This window comes from Liolophura sinensis, chromosome 1 (assembly GCF_032854445.1).
Source record: "Liolophura sinensis isolate JHLJ2023 chromosome 1, CUHK_Ljap_v2, whole genome shotgun sequence".
Classification (NCBI taxonomy): domain Eukaryota; kingdom Metazoa; phylum Mollusca; class Polyplacophora; order Chitonida; family Chitonidae; genus Liolophura; species Liolophura sinensis.
In genome coordinates this window covers 87,041,102-87,063,817 of record NC_088295.1, presented here as the reverse complement: position 1 = coordinate 87,063,817, position 22,716 = coordinate 87,041,102, and the positions used below count along the sequence as shown (strand labels likewise).

Below are 22,716 nucleotides of genomic sequence, written 5' to 3'. Positions count from 1 at the left end.
TGTAACAACCAGCTAACAGGTGTCAACTTTCTGGCTTGTAACAACCAGCTAGCAAGTGTGAACTTTCTGGCTTGCAATAACCAGCTAGTATGTATGAACCTTTTAGTGTGTACAACCATCTGGCTTGTCGCAGACAGCTAGAATGTGCGAACCTTATGGCCTGAAACTCAGGGTAATATTTCTGTAACAACCAGCTTGTATGTGTGAATCCTCGGGCTTGTAACAACCATCTATCCTGTGAGAACTTTCTCACTTGTAACAACCAACTATCATGTGTTAATCTTCTCACTTGTAACAACCAGTTATCATGTGTGAACCTTCTCACTTGTAACAACCAGCTATCCTGTGTGGACCTTCTCGCTTGTAACAACCAGTTATCATGTGTGAACCTTCTCACTTGTAACAACCAGCTATCATGTGTGAACCGTCTCGTTTGCATGTGTAAAACATCTGAATAAATCCATGAGATCTTAGTGAAACCCTTGGCTTTGGAGACCTATTTTCCCTTTAAAAATCTAATGGAATTGAAGCCGCCTTGAGAACCGCCTCACTTGTCTCTAGCATCCCATGATAATCCTCCTGAAATGTGCATGCTAACAACACGGTTGTTCAGAAGTGTACCCCCGGTCATGACTAACTTCTCCAAATGTGTATGATCATAACACGGTTCTTCAGAAGTGTAGTCCCGAGCCATGCCAAACTTCCCCAAATGTGTTTGATCATAACATGGTTGTCCAGAAGTGTAATCCTGGGTCAGGACAAACTTCTCCAAATGTGTTTGATCATGACACGGTTCTTCAGAAGTGTACTCCCGGGTCATGACAAACTTCTCCAAATGTGTATGATCATAACACGGTTCTTCAGAAGTGCACTCCCGGATCATGACAAACTTCTCCAAATGTGTTTGATCATAATACGGTTGTCCAGAAGTGTACTCAGGCCATGACAAACGTCCCCAAATGTGTATGATCATAATACGGTTCTTCAGAAGTGTACTCCCGGGTCATGACAAACTTCTTCAAATGTGTTTGATCATAATACGGTTGTCCAGAAGTGTACTCCCGGGTCATGACAAACGTCCCCAAATGTGTATGATCATAACACGGTTCTTCAGAAGTGCACTCCCGGATCATGACAAACTTCTCCAAATGTGTTTGATCATAATACGGTTGTCCAGAAGTGTACTCAGGCCATGACAAACGTCCCCAAATGTGTATGATCATGACACGGTTCTTCAGAAGTGTAGTTCCGAGCCATGCCAAACTTCTCCAAATGTGTTTGATCATGACACGGTTCTTCAGAAGTGTACTCCCGGGTCATGACAAACTTCCCCAAATGTGTTTGATTATAACACGGTTGCTCAGCAATGTAACCCCAAGCCATAAAAAGCTTTTTCTAAATGCATAGGCCTATACAAGTTGTTCAGAAGTGTTTTAATGTTTGATGTTCTGTGTTTTATAAACTACTGTGTTGAAACTGACATTGCTAGGATGCTGTTTTTTTTATTAAGGAGCGCATTTTAAATGCTCATGCGTTGCGTCTGTTTACCGGAGATCGGTCACTTTTTTCTCGTTTACCTGCATTATCGTGTTCAACAGCCTCTTAGGCCTACTAAACTTCATTGGCTAAAACATTTGGTGACCTGCTTTCCAGTTATTTAAATATCATCTAAGTGAAACACTCTTGGGTGTGGTGTTAAGCAACACACAAATAAAAAGATGTACTAACATCGTTACAGCTGGTTAGTAAACTGCGTCCGGTTTTTAACGAAAATCCATCTCAGATATCTGACAAAAGGAAAATCAGTTTTCCCTTAATCGAGAAAGCACAATAAAGCTGAAGGAATGCAATCGGTGAAGTACAGCAAAGTGCGCTGGGAAATCAATCGTGTGATATTATTGATAATTCATACATTGTTTTTTTTTTGCTCCTCTGTCATCAAGGTAAAAAAAAAATGACCATGGCCCTCAAGACGACCTGTCAACAGTTCCGTGTTTCCAAACATCGCAGATCGTTTGCATGCCAGAAAATATTGCCATAAAAGGTTTTGGTATCAAACACATTGTGTTTGCGAAACATTTGTGTTATTGCTTGATTAGAGGGAATCACATATCGATGTTTTTCACCAGTTACTCAGAAATACATAATTTTGGGGAAAATATAACATTCCGTCTGTCTGTTGTCAATAACTCTCTCACAGACACTTTTATCACTCCGTTCAGTGTCACACTTAGAAACATACCATTCACAACAACTCTCCATGGGATAACACTTACAGATATACCATTCACACCAACTCTCCACAGTATCACACTTAAAGACGTGTAGCATTCACCCAAACATCTTACAGCATGATACTTATAGACATGTACCATTCACTCTAAACCCTGATAGTATCATAGTTATAGACATACCATTCACTCCGACACCTCACAGTATCACACTTGTAGACATACCATTCACTCCATCTCCCCATAATATCACACTTACAGATATACCATTCACTCCAACCCCCGATAATATCACATTTATAGACATATAATTCACCCCAACCTCTTACACCATTATACTTATAGATATACCATTCATTCCAACCCCATAGCACCATTTACCCCAACTACTCACAGTGTCTCACTTTTACACCGGCCTATTTCAACTATTCCAAGGTGGTGGCACCACGGGACAGTCTTGAATACAATGGCAAAATGCTCAGTTTAGGAGAAATCACCCATATTGCATTTGAAACTGAACGGCCTGTTTCACCTTACCCGGAAGGAAAACCTGCCCTGGTATACGCATGCCTCCACTCAGGTATAGGCGATTCGAACAAATTTCCTGCAATCTCAAGTAAGTTGGCGAAACACACAATTACATAACTGATCGAAAACTTTGACTGTTCTTCCCAATAAACCCTTTATTCATTAAAAACATTTGAAGTTTAACGTATAAAAATATTCTCTTTAGATTGAAAAAAAAGTTCACAAAAAATCACAATATACAATTAGGCACGGGTTGCTCAGGGGTACATGAAAGAAAATACACGTCAATTATGAGGCATTGTGTACAGAGTATAGATGATAAGCGAGGGCATCGAAACACCAGGAAGTGCTACATCGAAACACCCGGAAGTGCTACATCTAAACACCAGGAAGTGCTACCCACATCTTTAAGGACAGATGAACACACCGTATATGGTATCCTCGACACTTTCTCGACCGTGGCATGGTTATGCAAACCTAAACCTGACTAGGCTTACCCACAAGAACGTGTCAACAGAGTCGTCTAACCGGTTTGATACATACTATTCATGTATATATATAAATAGTAAAGTTCTTGATATACATATACGTATATATTATATAGCGAGACAATATTTCCGTTAAGATTCGCCTAGTAAAGGACCCATCAGTATCACGTGTCAATGTCATGCCAATAGCGGAAGAAAAGAACAAGATGTAAAAACATCTTAATAAGACATTATGGTCACATTATATCATTATTATTATTATTATTGGGCTGGTAGACAGGGAGTGATACCGGCCCTGTCCAAGATCTACTGTTGAGGGCAGTAGTCAGCCACCGGTCTCACATTCCACCGCCAGTCGCAGACCAACAGTTGAGGGTTGAAGTAGAGATTCCCTGGACAGTCCTTGTGGTACGGAGTTCCGTTAGAACAATGGTAGAACTTGGAACAGTTCGCTTTATCTGGAAACAATCCACTGGGCACCTCACACATGAAATCTGCAAGAAAAAATGTCACAGGATGAAACAGGCTTACTACCTGCAGGATCTAACATCAACAACAAATAAATTAACAACAGTGACTGAACAGTTTTAAATTACTTAATGTTTCAAAAGCCTTGGAGGAATGTGATTTCGTTAGCTTATTTAAAGCTTGATAATCTAAAAACATATCACTGTTTTAATTTAGTGGATAAACGTAGCAAAACTTGTATGAAGTAAACTTTATTATTCCATTAATAAACTCATTTAGATTATGGATCAAATTTTACAGGATTTATAACTTTAACTATTTGGAATTCGTTATTAATCATGTCAAGTAATTTTGTAACTACAAAAACATAACCTAAAGCCACTTGATGAACAGTTGACGGTGTGTCACAATGTATGGGAAAAGTGTGATGTGACATAATCACTATAGCTGGTCGTGTGATACATATAATGTATCCAGCTCTCCCTCCTTGTGGTATCACGCGCTCCATTACACGAACTGGAATGTTACCGTGATACAAAGGTTTTCTCGGACTTGCGGTTAATCCCCGATGTTGACCGTTGATGCTGGAGGGACGTCCAATAGTTAATCCAGTCAGTGAGCAGAGGCTGGCGTGCATGAGTGTGTGTGTGTGCAAAAGTAGACAGACATTTCCCGCGCTCAGTATGTTGGTGCAGTTGACAAGTAGTGGTGCAATAACCAGGAAACCATGGATAAATGCAATGGTGCAAATTTCATGCGTTGGTGTTGGTTTAAATCCCATGCAAAATTTCGTCAGAGTTTATTTTGTACATGCTTCACTCGTGTCCCTACTCTCGTGCACGTCAGCAGCTAAAACACAGCGGAGCTGTGAGCACGGAGGATTGTGTTTGTTATCAGGGCGTTTAAGAATGTAGTGCGAAAATTTATTTTACCAGTATAAGTGTGCTTTTCAGATTTTGTGCTGACACAAATGTTGACGTTATAACTTTATAGTTCAGGTAACCTTCTTACCTCCTGTACCACCACCACCATTATTGTTCTGTGATTTAACTGAAATAACAAAACAATGGTGGCGTTTAACAGACTTACATAATGACAGATGTTCGCTGTCGCATATATATCCGTCTGTTTTATATACAAGCTGCAAACAGCTTCAGAACCAAATCACGTACAAATCAAAATTTATGACTTGGAATACATCCTATTGGCAGGTTTCCAATACAAGGTACAGTAAGTAGCAGCAGAGACCACACACAACAGTAAGTTAAATACGGGCAGTATGACTGGTACCTGGAAGCTTTGGATGAATATTTTTCACAACTACAGGTTGGAGAATTCAGACATGGGAGTATTAATGGTTGTGTTCCCACTAAGAAGCAGTTACTAAATATAGAGTTTATTCTGCAATATATCGATCATTCAGATGCATGTAGGAAAAACCCTAGCCGAGTCACAGGGAAACGCGTGTTTATTACCATCACTTATTGTGCCCAAAGTTCAAGTATTCAGTGACTTTTATTGGGCACCAGTTCATGTATTCAGTGACATTTATTGGGCACCAGTTCATGTATTCAGTGATATTTATTGGGCACCAGTTCATGTATTCAGTGACATTTACTGGGCACCAGTTGATGTATTCAGTGATATTTATTGCGCACCAGTTGATGTATTCAGTGACATTTACTGGGCACCAGTTCATGTGATCAGTGACATTTATTGGGCACTAGTTCATGTATTCAGTGACACTTATTTGGCCCCAGTTCATGTGATCAGTGACATTTATTGCTCACAAGTGCATGTGGGTCATTTACTTTTCAAGTTTTCATGGTCATTTATTGCTCCCAAGTTCATCTATTCAGTGACATTTACTGCGTACTATTTCGTGTATTCAGGGTCATTTATTGGGCACAAGTACGTGTATTCAGTGTCATTTATTGCGCTAAAGTTAATGCATTCAGTGTCGTTTATTTTTCTAAATGTCATCTATTCTGTGACATTTACTTCGCACGCTCTTGGACTTTTATAAGCTTTTTACATAAACTTATAAACTTTAGCTAATCGTTAACCACTTGACGTGTTGTCTGGAATATTGCTTGAGAAAAACTGCTCATTGTGCAAGGTGCAAAATCATGCAATCTGCAAACTTTAACATTAGATTCAAATTATTGTTGATTGGTCCCCAAACCACTGAAACAACAAGGCCCTAACAGCAATAGCATGCGGTGCAAAGCGTCGATTTTACCTACAACAGAGAAAGGCTACAGTCTAACCCAGTCCACCAATACACCGTACATTTTGCTGATGCTGAAATAAACAATTTTTCATCAAACAGGTTAAGGTTGTGGCTAATAAATAACAGCATGTAGTAAGCAGAAGGGCAGAAGTGCAGCTAACGCTTAATGCTTAACGCTGAATAAAAGCATAGCGCAGATAGAATTAGGCCAGGCATCCTTTAGACATGTAACATACTTTCACACGTGACGCCTGTGAATCCCGCTGGGCACTGACAAAGAGCTTCACCGAAGCGCCCCAAGACGCATGTGCCGCCATTTCGACAATACCCGTCAACGCAAGACTTTTTCTGCACTTCGCAAAAATCACCAACCCAGTCACTAGGGCATGTGCAAGTGAAACTGCCATCGGTCCTGCTATTGCAGCGGCCACTATTTTTACAAGGGCTTGAAAGACACGGGTCTTCTCTGGTCTGACATCGATCCCCTGAATAGCCACTTTGACACCGACATTGATAGGAGCCATACGTGTTTATACAGGTAGCCCCATTCTGGCAAATTCCTGGCAACGTCAGGCATTCATTTATGTCGTCTGCGCAGGTTTGACCGCTAAAGCCACGTGTACACTTGCACACATATCCACCGAATGCATTCGAGCACGTTCCCCGATTTAAACAAGGGTTGGGTGAACAGTGGTCTACGATTTGCTCACAATTGGCTCCAGTGTATCCACTTCCGCACGTGCATGTGTATGATCCAATACGTCCCACACAGTTCCCGCCATTTTGACAAGGGTTTGGTAAGCAATAGTCCACAGTTTGTCTGCAGTTGGTGCCGGTGTATCCCGCTCTGCAAGAACAAGAGTAGCCTCCAACAACATCGCTGCAGATGCCTCCATTTTGACATGGCCTGCTCGCACATTCGTTTATGTCTATCTCGCATACTCTGCCAGTGAAGCCTACTGGACACGCACAGGTGAACCCACCGCTTGGGGTTCGGGTACATGTGCCTCCATTTCGACAAGGGGACGAGTCACAACCATCTATCAGCTGGTCACAGTTCTTGCCCGTGAAGCCTAGGTTACAGGTGCATGTATAGTCTCCCCTACCATCCCTACACTGACCGTTTGTGCACGGGTTTGAAGCGCATTCGTTTATGTCTATTTCGCATATTCTGCCAGTGAAGCCTCTTGGACACGCACAGGTGAACCCACCGCTTGGGGTTCGGGTACATATGCCTCCATTTCGACAAGGGGACGAGTCACAACCATCTATCAGCTGGTCACAGTTCTTGCCCGTGAAGCCTGTGTTACAGGAACATGTATAGTCTCCCCTACCATCCCTACACTGACCGTTTCTGCACGGGTTTGAGGTGCATTCATCAATATCCACCTGGCAGTTTTGACCTTGAAAACCAGAGTCACATTGACATAAATAGCCGTCCAACAACAGCTTGCAGGTTCCGCCGTTTTCGCAAGGAAAACTAAGACATGGATTCAGCTTCGTCTGGCATTCGTCCCCGCCAAAGCCTGGAGGACAATTACATGTATATCTTCCCGGCGCGGTGTACTCGCAAGTGCCATTATTTTTACAAGGGTTTTGTTCACACGCATTTATCGCTGCAAGGAAAAAATTAAACAATACTTCAGAATAAATCAAGTCAATGTTAGGGTTGCATAACCTGGGGCCGATCCACAAGGCCATTTGCATGACTTAAGTCAAGTCTGTGATACTGAAAGTAGAAATTTTGACACATTTTCCTTGTGGTAACATTTATTAGGTGGTCAAAATTTTCATTTTAGGGCCCAGAAAAAACCTCTAAATTGTTTTCAAACTTTGATTTAAGTCAGAAATTGCTCCTTAGAACTGACCCCAGATCAATAACAAACTGTATTACAGGTCACACACTGTCTATCGGAACTCCTGCAATTTCACTGTGACATGAATTACTTTACCTGATGATGTACGCACGCAATATCTTGTATTCATAAGGGTTATTCCTGATTGTCATTCATCACATCATCATTTTAAATAAATTTGTACCACATAGTACTGATGTCGAATGTCAATGAATGTTTCTAAAGAAAACCACCGTATACAAAACTAAGTTGTGCAAGGTGTTATTGTGAGTTTACCTTCTGTACAGGTTCTACCGGTATAACCGAAAGTGCAGCTGCAGGTGTAGTTCAGGATGAGATCTGTACAAGTGGCACCGTTCTGGCATGGGTTACTGGCACACTCATCGATACCTGAAACACACAAAATCCTACCGTTACTCAATCTTCCGACCACCTACCGGACTGCATCGCACAATACCTTGTTTTATATTACAATTACTGCAATCGGATCTATCTGCAAAGGAAACTGGTAATTAAAATCGGGTGTGACGGAGGGGGGGGGGGGGGGTACCACAGCCAGGAAAGGGGGGGGGGGGGCAAATTGCGCGCGAATGGTACCATCCTCATCCGGTTGCCATAAATTTCGGCAAAGCCAATAAAAGGTTTTCCTCCGTCAATTAGCTGATAGTTCACTCTGATTTACTGATCACAGACCTGTTGTTTAAGAAAGAACGAAATAAATAATGACGTACAGATCGTAAAGAATACATGACTGTCCTCGCAGGCACCGACAACTCGATTAATTCACATTACTGCTCCTTAATATTGTGAATGTAATGTGTATGATCTAGCATTATACACTTGGGCAACAACCGAATTCCGTGGGAAATGTAATCATCCCAGAAACACAACCGTAGTCAGTAGTTCTTTTGACGTGGTTGATGAATCTATTAATCAACTTTTAACCTGGAATTCTTACGAAGCCGAGGGAAAAGCTATGTATGAGAGATAGAAAACACCATGTCGTGTGACTTGTATTTCACGAACATAAGGCTAAAAAACAAAAACAGTGTTCGCGTGACACACCTGCATTCTCACATTTCAGTAATAACTCTCATCTCATATGTTAAAATTGATAACATGCCTGCGCTTTCGCTTTTCTCAGAGTATGCAGTTTTGCTTACTTTGAACTGTGATATATCGGTTTTGCAAGATCACAGAAACCAAAAGGTATAGTTTTAAACCTTATGCTAGGTATTTTATCGATGCATATATTCATTTGAAGGACTTTTCTTTGAAACATTTCTAAAATGTAATAAACATAAATAATTCAAACATCAACCTATTCAAACAGACCCTAGAAATGAAAAATGATATTTTCAATGCCCAAGACAGGTGACGTTATGTACCTCGTCCACAGAATTGTCCCTCGTAGCCTTTTTGACAAATACACCTCATTGTCCCGCCCCGAACAAACGGGGGTACACAGGTGGCACCGTTAAGACAGGGGGCGCTGAAACACGGATTATCTGAAACGGGAACAGAAAAGCATAGCGGTAGGACAAACACAGTACCTAAAAGTCTCTAATTTAAGGCAACACCATCCTTCTCTGAATATTAGTGTGTGGTACTAGTAAATAGGGGTTTACAGGATATCAAATTTACCAGTGTCACAACTTTTTCTTGTAAACTGGAGTTTTCAGGACAAAATGACTTACCTATGTCACAGTTCCTTCACCTGAACTGGGTTTTGCAGGACAGAAAAACTTACTAATAACACAATTCCTTGTTGTAAACAGGAGTTAGCAGGAGAAATAACTTACCAACGTCACAGTTACTTCCCGTAAATTGTGGTTTACACGATGCACGGCCATTATCGTCACATTCCCAGCGACTGAAATCCCCTCCGGGAACGTTGCATAGAATCTCACAACGCTCTCCAACATACCCTCTCTGGCAGTAAGTCTGAATTAGTGAAACATTTTCGCTTGGTTATTTCTAGAAACCACAATACGTAAATAAACTAATACAACAGTGTGTAGAGCTATGTTAAGACACTGATTTATTTATTTATTTATTTGATTGGTGTTTTACGCCGTACTCAAGAATATTTCACTCATATGACGGCGGCCAGCATTATGGTGGGAGGAAACCGGGGAGAGTCCGGGGGAAACCCATGACCATCCGTAGGGTGCTGAAAGACCTTCCCACGTACGGCCGGAGAGGAAGCCAGCATGAACTGGACTTGAACTCACAGCAACCGTATTGGTGAGAAACTCCTGGGTCATTACGCTGCGCTAGTGCGATAACCGACTGAGCCACGGAGGCCCCTTAAGACATTGAGCTTGGCAAGTTAATATGCTTAGGTCTATTGGTTAATAAGTTCATACTCAAGTTTAAGGATTATTGCTTTGATGGTATATTTACTGTCTCAAAAATGAATATACGTGTGGTTTTGAAACTTTGCACCTGTTCCATTGCTGTTTTAACATATGTATGGTTGAGTAGAACTGAGTAACTGTTATCATTTAGATGTGTGGGTAAAACTGCGTACCTACCCATTGCTGTATAACAGATGTTGGGTTACTATAGGTATTGCATATGATAACGTGCAAATGGTGTGCAAGTGGTAATGTTGTAACACAGATACCGGGTGTCTAGGTATTGCTGTGACATTGTAACTGAGGGTGTGGGTGATACCATGCAAGTGTTACTCTGTGAGTGGTAATGTTGTAACACAGATGCCGACTGTCTAGGTATTGCTGTGACATTGTAACTGCGGGTGTGGGTGATACCATGCAAGTGTTACTGTGTGAGTGGTAATGTTGTAACCCAGATACCGACTGTCTAGGTATTGCTGTGACATTGTAACTGCGCGTGTGGGTGATACCATGCAAGTGTTATTCTGTGAGTGGTAATGTTGTAACCCAGATACCGACTGTCTAGGTATTGCTGTGACATTGTAACTGAGGGTGTGGGTGATACCATGCAAGTGTTTCTCTGTGAGTGGTAATGTTGTAACCCAGACGCCGACTGTCTAAGGTACTGCTTTGAAATTGTAACTGAGGGTGTGGGTGATACCATGCAAGTGTTTCTCTGTGAGTGGTAATGTTGTAACCCAGACGCCGACTGTCTAAGGTACTGCTTTGACATTGTAACTGAGGGTATGGGTGATACCATGCAAGTGTTACTGTGTGAGTGATAATGTTGTAACACAGATGCCGACTGTCTAGGTATTGCATTGACATTGTAACTGAGGGTGTGGGTGATACCATGCAAGTGTTTCTCTGTGAGTGGTAATGTTGTAACCCAGACGCCGACTGTCTAAGGTACTGCTTTGAAATTGTGACTTAGAGTGCGACTGATTCCATAAAGTGTTGCCCCGTGGGTGATAATGTAAAACAGATACTGGGTGTCTGCGTATTACTATGACATTTTTGACTGGGCGTTTGGTTGATACCATCGTGTCACTTTGTGAGTAACGATTCTGTAAAACAGATGCAGTATGTCTCAGTATACGGTAATACTGTTTACTGTACCTTCACTTGAATACTGAGCACGGGGCTGTTCCGGTCAAAGGTCAAAATACTCGGGCTGTTAAATGTGACGTTAGCATCAAATCGCGCTGGCGGCTCTGAGTCCCCTTCGACAAAGAACGTCTTTTGTATGGAATCTGATCCGCCAGGGTTGGCATCTAAGGCTCGAATTCGAATGGCGAAAGACTGCGGACAAGAGAAATACGCAAGGGATACACATTTATGGTGGCTTAATTAATTCTTTATAAATTTATTATTTTTACTTGCATTTTGCACATCTTTCTCGTAAATATTTCACTTATGTGATGAATATTAGAAATTTGACTACAATACATTTACATTTTCTTTAATCTAGACTACGATTTAATTCAGAGGTATTCAAAAATTTGAATAAAATCTTTATTTTAAAATATTGATGGTGGGTGTCACTTAAATTGTAAAAAAGTTTCTTAGCACGGTAGTCATTATTTCCTCATAATGCTTAAATCTCAAGATTCTAATTTTCAGTTTGATTTCTGCCCTAAGAACGTAGTCTATTTAACATGGCCATAGCTAAATGGAAGGCAAGACTGAAATTTACACGTTTAGTTAATCATTTATAACAGGGGCTGAGTGGACTTACACTGAGCCTTCCCGGAATGACAAACAAGACGGGGTTGTTGACGCTTCCAGACGGCTGGGTTGGAATGGTCGTCAAGCGGGATAAGTCTATTATGTTGTCACCTGATCAATCAAACAAACGGGTAAGGAATACATCACTGCCCAACCACAACGGTGAGAAGTGTAGTATTCACCTCTGGAAAATGACTTTCTTTCTCAATTGATGAAGAAAATCAATTATAACGAAAACAACCTAAATAAATAAGTTAATAAATAAATACATAAATGACTTCTTTATCATATATTATTTTGGGGGGGGGGAGAAAATGAAGTAAAAATAAGCGTAGTATGTCTTCAAATGCAGAACTTTGTGAAACCCAGAATGTATAATAGTTAATGAGTACTTCCCATAGATATATATTAGTACGGTTTTGTAGATTACCACATAAAAATTATTTAAAGACAAGATAATTAAGATTATATTTAAAGACAAGAACATTAAGATTAAATGGCATTTGGTGTTTTAATACCACTAATACCATATCAGCAATAATATAGACAAACAACTGTAAGAAAAGGTAAACAGTTCTGCTAATTACAGGTATTTTTGTGGACTCTTATTTCATGTTTGTATCAAGGTGGCGTGTCTGTAAAAATTCGGTGATTTTGGATGTGATCCTAGTCGTGACTCTCACAGTCATTCTAGACACATAGATGGCACAAACCTTACTGCTAAGGTCATGGGAGTGGCAATGTTCAAGTACGTAACTAACTTTAAGTAAGCATGTGTGGAGCATCAAATGTGTCAGTAATAATTCCACAATAATTAAACTGATACGTATGATGAAGGAATATCGGGATAATGTTATTCCAGCGCTATTTTCAGATGTGTATTTTTCATCGTAAGGCCTGGTAATTTAAGAGCTCTGAGACAGGACTCTCGTGTGCATGTGGGTTTAGCACGAAATGTCATTTACTGTTAAAGCGTCCGCCCTGGTCTACCTTGTTAGCACACTGGGGAGAGAAAAAGCACGACAACCAAGAAAGACAACAAAGAAAACAAGTAATTGGGGTTTCCATAGAAACTGTAAACGCAGAAGATGATTGAACATTTGATTGTCGCGAATAGATCACGTTTTGTAGGTCTGTGGCGGTTTTTTCCCAGGTGTCGGTAGTGACAGAATGCGATGACTGGCCGACCGGATTAGCAATGTGCGTTAACCACGTCTGTCAGGCCCCGGCCGACACGCACCTCACTAACCCGATAATCGGAGAAAAACTTACAGCCCCATTTCTGTCGCAACAGATTAACCCTACCTGATGTAAAGTTAAGTGCTTTCAGACAGAGGTCGTTGGGTCATGGACAGGTGGCAAACATTTCATAATAGCCATTGAGAACAGTCGTATCGCTATTATTGAACGTTTTCTACAATAGTGTTATCACGGGGTCAAATTCCCTTACCGTCTACCAGATACCTTCCGCTGTTGTTTGTAGTGGTCTATCATTCACGATCACCATAATCGGAGAAACTTTCCATTGTAGTCGGTACCGGAGAAACCCACCTCTGTAGTCAACAATCGTCATTATCGCAGAAACGCTCATCTAGTTCACTGACGTCATTATCGGAGAAGCCTTCATCTAGTCCGCTGTTGTCATTTTCGGAGAAACCTTCATCTGTAGTCTACTGACGGCATTATCGGAGAAACCTACCACTATAATCAACTGTCTTCTTTATTGGAGAAAGCATCCCCCGTAGTCAACTGTCATCATAATCCGAGAAACCCTTATCTGTAGTCGTGTCGTCAGTATCGGAGAAACGTATCTCTGTAGTGAACTCTCGTCAGTATTCGAGAAATCTTCATCTCTAGTCAAGTACCGTCATTATCGAAGAAACTTTTTTCTGTCCTCATTTGTCGTCTTGATCGGAAAGACCTACCTCTTTGTCAACTGTCGCCAGTGTATGATGTCATCATCATCGAAGAAACTATCCTTTGTAGTCAAATGTGGCCATTATCAGAGAAACATTTTTCTATATTTAACTGTCGTCATAGTCAGAGAAACCTTCCTTTGCAGTCAACTGCCGTAATTATCGGAGAAACATTGCTCTATAGTCAACGGTCATTATTATCAGAGAAACCCTTATCTATAGTCAACGGTCATTATTATCAGAGAAACCTTTATCTATAGTCAACTGTCGTTATAGTCGGAGAAGCCTTCCTGTCTAGTCGCAATTATCGGAGAAACCTTCCTTTGTGATCAAGTGTCGTCATTATTAGAAAAACCTTCCTATGGTCAACTGTCGTCAGTATAGGGGGAAGTTTCCTCTGTAGTAAAGTGTCCTCATTATCGGATAAACCTTCATCTGTAGTCTGCTGCTGTCATTATTGGAGAAACCTCCCTTTGCAGTCAACTGTCTTCATTGTCGGACAAACCTTCCTTTGTAGTCTGCTGCTGTCATTATCAGACAATTCTTCCTCTATAGTCAACTGTCGTCATCATCGGAGAAACCTTCCTTTGTAGTCAACTGTCGTCATTATCGGAGAAACCTTCCTCTGGTCAACTGTCATCATTGTCGAAGAAGCTTTTCTTCAATCTGCTGTCATCATAGTCGAAGAAATCTTCTTCTAACCAAATGTCATCATTATCTGAGAAATCTTCATCTGTAGTCAAGTGTCGTCATTATCGGAGAAACCTTCCTCTAGTCAACTGTCGTCATTATTAGAGAAACCTTCATCTAGTCAACTGTTGTCATCATCGAGAAACCTTCCTTTGTGGTCAAATGTCGTCATTATCGGAAAAAACTTCCTTTGAAGTCAACTATCGTTATTATAGGAGAGACCTTCCTCTGTAGTCAACCTTAGTCATTATCGGACAAACCCTTTTTGTAGTTAAGTGTCGTCATTATCGTAGAAACCTTCCTCTGTAGTCTACTGTCGTCATTATGGGTTAAATCTTCATCTGCAATCAACAGTCGTCATTAGTGGGGAAGTCTTCTACTGTTAAGGAGACCCAGCCCACCCCCTCCTGGATCGCCTGTCGTCTTTGCAAAAAAAAAAATCCATTCCGGTTTTGAAAATATTGCCTGCAATAGTTCACAAGCTGCAATTAAGTTTTTTCTTTAACAAAATAAAGAGCAGTCACCATGCACAAGGCAGCTTAATCTGTATTGACAACACCCTTCCCGCGCCAAGTATTCGTTAACTTAACTTAAACAACCACGGTAATCTTTGTGGACATCACATGTAAGTGTTTTAAAGTATAAGTGAAATACGCTGACCTAATTTTCTTTCACAGTATATAGTCGGTTTCTCAGGCCCTTTACGTTCCGCGTTGCCTCATTTGAAGCCGGTTAAGTCTGTGCTCTCATGCTAAGCCCATTGGTTTACGTAGGGATTCACCAACCCCCCTGAACAAACAAACACGTGGAACAAGGACCTGACTGAAACTGACGACATCTTACCTCAGAGCCGACTGGTAGACGGTGGTGAAGGGAAATACCTCGGCCACCTACAACTTGCCTACACGCACTCACCCTCAATTCGTTGCTTTTTATGTCGCCTTATGTTTTAACCTCTACGTAAAATTAGGGCTACCTTACAATCTACGCAAAGAAGGTTGTCAAAGAAACTTTGTTAAAGTAAATTTGTGCTTCTTTAAACCGGAAGCGAATGGTGCCAATGTGGTGAAGGAGTCCCTCGCCACCATTAAGCTGTTCATTTTAACAGAAAGTTTGTCGCCTGATGGTAGAATGTATTTTGTTATTATTACATAACGTTACACTGCCATAGTCAACTGTTATTCTGTTAGTCTGGATATTTATGTTGAAATAATAGAATATTTGTGTTACATTTAACAGAGTACCATGCTGGTATAACAGAATACACTCTAGCATCACTCAGATAACAAAATTTCTGTTAAAATCAAAAGATTATTATCGTTGAAAGCATACCATGTCACACACGAAGAGAAAGTTTATTCTCACGACAAGACTAAATTTTAAACAGTTGCTGTATGTAGATATATATCACTAAAATGTCACCAAAATTTCTTCTTCATCAAAATTCATCACCTGATATCGGCCTTAAACAAAAGCTTGTTTTACTTTATGTTAACGAGAACAGGGAAATAGCATTAAGACGTTTCGAACTGTGTGCGACCAAATATGGACGCGGGGTGAGCCGTTCGAACTTGACACTGACAAACAAATCAGGCGATTCGGTGGGTTAGGGGCGAGCCAGCAGGAAATGGCGCTCACACGAATACCCATTATTCGATGACCGATTGTGAAATTGTAAACATGTTCATAACCACAAGGCTATCAGTTTTGTACCATTGCATGAGGGGTGAGCTGGATTGCCTTAATTTTACCGCTAATGATATAAATGAATGACAAACGGACAAACCTAACTAAGGTGAATTAGGAAGTGGCAGGAGAGAGTGTCATGGTCACCTGACAAAGGGAAACGCCCAGGTCTAACGATAAATCTGTGATCCGATTGGCTCAAAGAAGATTATCACGAGAGCCCAGTGGATACAAACGACTTAGCGACGGCTTACAGACTCACAAAGTGGGTGCACTGTAGAGAAACTTAAGCAGGGGTAAGTCGACCGGCAGAAATGGGAATAAGTAATACTTATATGTCAAACTGGGTAACCTTATCAGAGCTTTGAGAGAAGGTGTTGGTTAGGGTCTTGTTTTAGCTTTGTAATACTCGGACAAGACTGGATGTCTGAAAAGTTCGCAGAGCTACTCTAAAACAGCGCTGGTAATCAAAAATCTTTTTATAACCGTAGGAAACCCCATAGACTTCCTCCCTTGATAAACACGTCACTATAAGCGTGGTGAAGGTAAGACAGAAAGCTGAATATCCTGTGTTCGTTGTATATATCATAGCAAGGAGTGGGGCGGTTCAGGGTCGGGGCCGTTATTGGGGTATAGAGTCGGTACAGGTCGCTGTACTGCTATATGGCTGTAGCAGATGTACCTCACTCTGATAACATATTGTGTTGCCGAAACCTGTTGAAACAAAGCTATAATTGAAAGAGTTTTGAAGGTCAGCGCAGCACCAGCAAACATCCATTCACACAGTTTTTGTTACCGCTTCTGGATAAGGCCTGGCTAATCTAATGAAATCAAGTTTGCTGTGTACGTGTAAATCTTTGAGGAGCGTGACATGATGTGGTCCTGTGTCGTGCTAACATAGGAAATCCCTTCTCCCTGATCCACCCGTGGGGATAGGCTGTCATGTACTGGTCGCCTTTGCGACGTATACACCTGGGGATGGTGTATAATCCATGTAGTTCATTTAACTATACAGACCTACACTGCTTAACTATACTGCATTTAACTATAAAGACCTATACTGCTGAACTATACTACATTTAACTATAAAGACCTATACTGCTGAACTATACTACATTTAAAAATACAGGCCTACACTGCTGAACTATACTGTATTCAAGTGAATGCTGGTCCGGAGTGACATGACAATGAGCCTCTTAAATTATTTTTTTTTTTAATTTTCAACGATTTCTCATCAAACCTAACGTTTGTTTGGATTAAAAAAGACAATGACTATAGTTTCGCGTCCCGTTCCTTAAATACGTTGGTTTCTGTTCAGTCCATGTTTCCTGTGAACAAAGCGGAGAGTCTAGTGCCTGTCACACAAAGCAAACTCATTTACGACTGAACTCAATGTGGAAACCTTCAATAAATATTTAATTATGTGGGTGGCCTGAATGAAGGAGAAAAGTGTGCCTTATTACTATGGTTTTGTTAATATTGGAAGAATAATATCTTCCCTGGGTAATTATTAAGCTTCTGGGCGGGGCCCACCTGAATTCATCGACGACAACACTTGACTGCTATAAAGATGTCCGCTAATGGCGTGTCAGAGATGGGTAATGATCGTTTTACTTAAAACTACGCGGGTGAAGTGTATATATCACTCACAGGCAAATGGGAGCTAAAACCATGAGGCATAAGTATTCCTGGGTTATCGTATGAGCGCGTGTGAGGTTTGCGAAAAGGAGAGGAGAGCGTATAAGGAGTGTGCATTGGGGAACATGCTGTGCATTCTAACGAGGAATATTTGCCGAATAAATTAGTCCTCCATAGAATCGCTCGCATTGACCTGAGAGGAATGCCGTTTTCACGGCTATTTCCGTGCCGCTTCGAGATACACCAAATCTCTAACAAACACATACAGGGCTTCAGTTTTTACTTATTGACAAACGGTCGCTCGTTAGGCGGGTAGAACAAAACGTGAATGAGGTTGCACCTTAAACCTGCCGTCCCATCTAGATATGATCGTGATTTATACAACTACGATGTTGTAGGCCCATGTCAATCTTGAAAAGTATCATTTTTACACAATTGTGTAAAAGAAAACATTCTTTGTGAATATACCAATATTTGTAAAATTCTTAGCGCTTATTTAGATGTTACGTGACAGCATTATTATCAGTTTAGGTATATATATATACTTTAACAAAAAATCTGACCGATAACTGATACCATTTCACAAAAATCAATGCTTTCAGATGAAGATTATTCTAACATAAATACATAACGTGTTGAGATTCACCGTAATTTTGGACGATTACGAATAAGTATGTAAGTACAACAGACTACAGCAATCAACATGACTCAGGGAAAATGACTTCCCTAAATGATGAAAGATTGCATTTACGTCGATCTCACAGATTATTCTGTTCCTTATTACGTATAAATTCGTGATCAGGGACTGGTGAATTTGTTATTAGGAAAGGATTAATCCATTAAATCGATTATCAGTCAGGGAACGGATTAAACACTGGATTTAACGTTGGATTTTGTGAGGGTTGTTTTTAGTACAATTATTGGTGAAAGTATTTCGAGCATAATTTCAACAGGTAATAGACGTTGAGTTGCTTTATTTTAGAAAATTAAACGTACATTTATTGATATATGACAGTCGCAAACGTATTTTGATGAGGGAGGACAATCGGTGGAGTTGGGCCGGATCCAGCTTGACATTGGCCCATATGGGCTGGCCACGTAGCAATGTGATATATACGGGCCAAATCCGGTTCAAACTCTCTGCACTTTCAACAATTCAGCCAGCTGCACTTGACTGAAGATACCTGCCAAGTTAATCAAGGTGACCAGCTTCTTTTCTCCGCAATTTTGTTCAACTGAAGAACTGGTCCAAAATGGACGAATGCCGATTCTGGGCCAAAACGGATTCGCTTCTATGCTTAAAATGATTAACAGCTCAAGGGCACAGACTCTCTCATCTTTCAAACAGCGCTCCTCAAGTTATCTTCTTAGTAGTCTACTCTAGATGTGCGACATAACAATATTAACAGAAATGTGGACTGCCAAGGTGAAATTCATAATTATACTGTATGATTATGTATTTGGTTTGAAGCAGATCACATGAAGCTATAATAACCCATTGCAGTTACTTAATATTCAAGGTCAAAGACTCTCTACATTAGGTCATACGTCCGCAGCCACAAGCACAACACACTTTACACAAATGTCACAAAGGTTTGTCTTTAGACATGAGAAAGAAAGAAAACAACAGTATACACAAACACGCAGACAAAACTGTTGATATATACATACAATTCCGGTTCGCATATAAACCAAGACAAATGGCACGCACGCACTTCTCAAATGTGTATAACTTCTGTGATGTGAGATAACCTTCGCCGGAACACGATCAGGCCAATTGTTACTCTGACATTTGAGACTCTATGGATATCCTCTGTTCTGCTCTTGTACGTTATCAAAGTAGGTGTATAGCTGAACATAAAAGCGTAAATGAACTGTTGGTGATGAATGGTGAATAGACCCAAGTACCGACGGTCCGCATCGGAAAAGATGTGTATTCAACGCAGCTTTCAGTCATTTAAAGTTACTGAAACTATTCACGTGAATACCAAACGCCTTGTAATAGTTCGACAAAGTGTCGAGAACTATTGTCTATTTTTTAAGTGTAAATGAAGCGCAAAACCATATATCTTTAATTACCGAAGGAAAAAATGAATGCTTCAGAAAACAGCTACGGATGGACTTCTTTTTTCGACTGAACTGTTTTAAGTGCGTCCAGTTTCTGGGATCAAGGAAGTTATAACTTACCAAGCACGGCTGTCTTAAATTCTCCGAAATCACAGCTACCGGCAGCGTTTAAATTGTAGACGCACACCTCGAAGTAGGTCTCGCATGGGTCTCCCTGTTGCCTGTCACACACTTGGTAACCACTGCCGAGAGGGGATGCCAGTTCTCGTCTTAGGTTTTCGTATCTGTTTAGTCGCAGCTCTATCACCGTGTCTCCCAGGCAAAACTGGAAACATACAATAAATTTGTTCAACCTCAAAAGTCCTCTTTTGTGCCAAATTAGTTTATGATAACAATGTTGTGTAAAAGGATTATAACAGGATTAGAATGGATAATAAACTGTTTGTATCGATCGGCCACAGTAGGATATATAAATCAATTAACAATGACACTGACTCAGTGTTGTTCAATTTTTTAAAATACTTCAGTTTTATTTAACATACTTAAATAAATGACAAAAAGTATTAGGAAATAATGACAAGTATTAGCTTCGCCTTAAAGCCTTATTCAATTTATCGTTCTTACACGCATGTTTGGGGAATTACGTCACCAGGGAGAACCAAAGAGGCAGCCAATTGTTTGACATCCGGCTAAAGCCAAGTCTTTGGGAGCAACAAGCACCCATGCTCAATATTAGCACCCGATGGAATAAGTCAAGGGCACTAAATGTTGTCTATGTTTTCTTTGCCAATGTATGCGTGTGGTAAATGGAAGTCAATTAAGAGATGGATCATATACCGGCGTGCTAATGCAACGGGTGTACAAGGGATAAGCGCAAGGCTGGATGAAGGTGGCCAGTGTACTTGCAAAATATGATTCGAGCAACATTGACGGGAGATGGCCAGTGTATACAGGGGATTCGAACAACATTAGGTGAAGATGACCGGTGTGTACAGGGGATTCGAACTTCAGTGGGTGAAGATGGGCGGTGTATACAACGGATTCGAACAGCATGGAGTGAAGATGACTGGTGTTTTAGAGAACAGGCACAATTTTGGATAATTATGGCCGGTGTAAATGGGATAGACACAACAGTAGTTGAAGATGGCCGGTGTGCCCCAGGTTAATCAGGAGAACAGACAAAATAGTAGGTGGATGTGGGCAGTGTGAGAGATGTCCAGGATACTAACGTCTGGCCGCACACAAATCTCCGCAGATCAGGAGGCGGTTAGATTTCATACATACGAGCTCACGTCTGGTCTGTTGGCTCTGTTTACCCGCCATTATAGAGACAGGCCAGGAGAAGACCTACTCTACACCTAATGAATCTAATACATTCCCAGATACATGTATTTAATGTTCCATTTCAAATACTGTGTTTCAGATTCTTACCTTCGATCGCCGCAATATTCCTGCATGTATAAAATAAGACGCTAGCTTACTAGAGGTAAAGATGTTATAAAATGAACATCGTACATACTCACACTCACGATATACGGTTACAAATATTCCAATCAATTCATTTACGGATAGCCCCATTATTCAAAGGTCTTTTCATTGATTTCCTAAAACTGTAAACTGTTATCCCAGAAAGACAACAGTCATCAGGAAGGATGCAGCCGTGGACACAATTGATATCGTATTGATAACTGGCTATAGTGGGGCGCGGCATTTAATAATAATTTTCCCGCCCGATTCTGACTTCCCCTCAGCCTGTGTTAATGGATTCTATTGATCACCGAATGCTCAAATAATCGACGAACTTCCGAGACATGCCTAATGCAAGACGCCGGGGAAGCCTAAGATGTCACCTTCTCACGACGACTCAAAATGTCTATTCTTAGCTTTTAAACTTACAAACTAACCTGTGGTTTTGTTGAACATACGGCTTACATATGATTGTGTGTAATACTCTGGCTACTTACAGAATAACGTGGAGACTGCTGAACTATGGAGGCCAAACACTGTTTAACACTAATACACACCCGACACAGCGTCTGAATAACAAAATACTTCTTACCCCGGGCAGAAGAACAGTTAATATAACTGTTCTCAGAGACAGCATGTTGGTTGGTGTTGGGGGAAGTCTCATCCAAGTAGTCCTCTAGTTATTTCACAAAGTGTTCCGCTTCTTTCTCCTTCCCACTACGATTCACAGTGTGCTCGATTTCCTTGTCCCTTCGTACGTGTACTGCTCCGTTAATATTTCCGACGGTATTACCACTAAAGGAACCCCCTGAATGTTGCCTATGATTCCTTGCCTGGGTTCCGAAAACTGAGAGAACGATGAAGTGGAGTTAATATTTAAGAATCCCCCACGATGTAAACTGTGTAAACAAGAGGACGTGAAACTTCTTCCCGGCTATAGGAAGGCCGTATTGAGGTGAATGTCGCTGGGAGGCTTGTCCGTTTGTTCAGGGGCGGATCGCTAGACCGCTACAGCATTAAGCTACAATCAAAACCAGAGCCTATAGCCAATGAAATCACACAGAAGCTGATCCTTAAAAGGAAGGGCGTAAAGTAGCAATTTTGTTTAAGAAATCTTTATCATATCCAAAAATAACAAGCCAAACATTTTAATGAAATTTTCCATGCATGTGAAGCAGATCGAACGATCTTTTCCTTAAAACAGTCAACCTTTTTTCCACGTATTATTCTCATGTAACTCTTGACAAAACAGGTGTTAGGAATATTGTTTTTATTATATTCAGATATACTACTAAACAATAATTGTCGTTCTGTGCCTTCT

At 40.8% G+C, this 22,716-nt stretch overlaps 1 protein-coding gene across 2 annotated transcripts; it reads right to left on the bottom strand.

Annotated features, from left to right (window-relative positions):
* Positions 1-1,934: 1,934 nt before the first annotated feature.
* Positions 1,935-22,339, bottom strand: LOC135479296 (fibropellin-1-like). Of its 2 annotated transcripts, XM_064759120.1 has the most exons (10): positions 21,988-22,339; positions 20,049-20,253; positions 11,942-12,042; positions 11,323-11,505; positions 9,607-9,748; positions 9,193-9,312; positions 8,081-8,194; positions 6,185-7,564; positions 4,727-4,765; positions 1,935-3,741 (listed from the first exon to the last, which is right to left on the bottom strand). In XM_064759120.1, exons 1-10 carry the CDS (start codon positions 22,057-22,059, stop codon positions 3,554-3,556), a joined length of 2,544 nt encoding a protein of 847 aa, XP_064615190.1. In that variant the 5' UTR covers positions 22,060-22,339; the 3' UTR covers positions 1,935-3,553. The 2 variants fall into 2 exon arrangements, with proteins under 2 accessions (XP_064615190.1, XP_064615197.1); XM_064759127.1 differs by lacking the exon at positions 4,727-4,765.
* Between the last annotated feature and the right edge of the window lie 377 nt (positions 22,340-22,716).

Excerpts from the sequence above, each read along its gene's own strand:
- LOC135479296 (XM_064759120.1), bottom strand. The coding sequence starts at position 22,059 with ATGAGACTTCCCCCAACACCAACCAACATGCTGTCTCTGAGAACAGTT. Across the intron at positions 9,313-9,606 it reads GGGAAGTAACTGTGACGTTG|ATAATCCGTGTTTCAGCGCC; the intron begins GTAAGTTATTTC and ends TTCCCGTTTCAG. Across the intron at positions 8,195-9,192 it reads GGGACAATTCTGTGGACGAG|GTATCGATGAGTGTGCCAGT; the intron begins GTACATAACGTC and ends TGTGTGTTTCAG.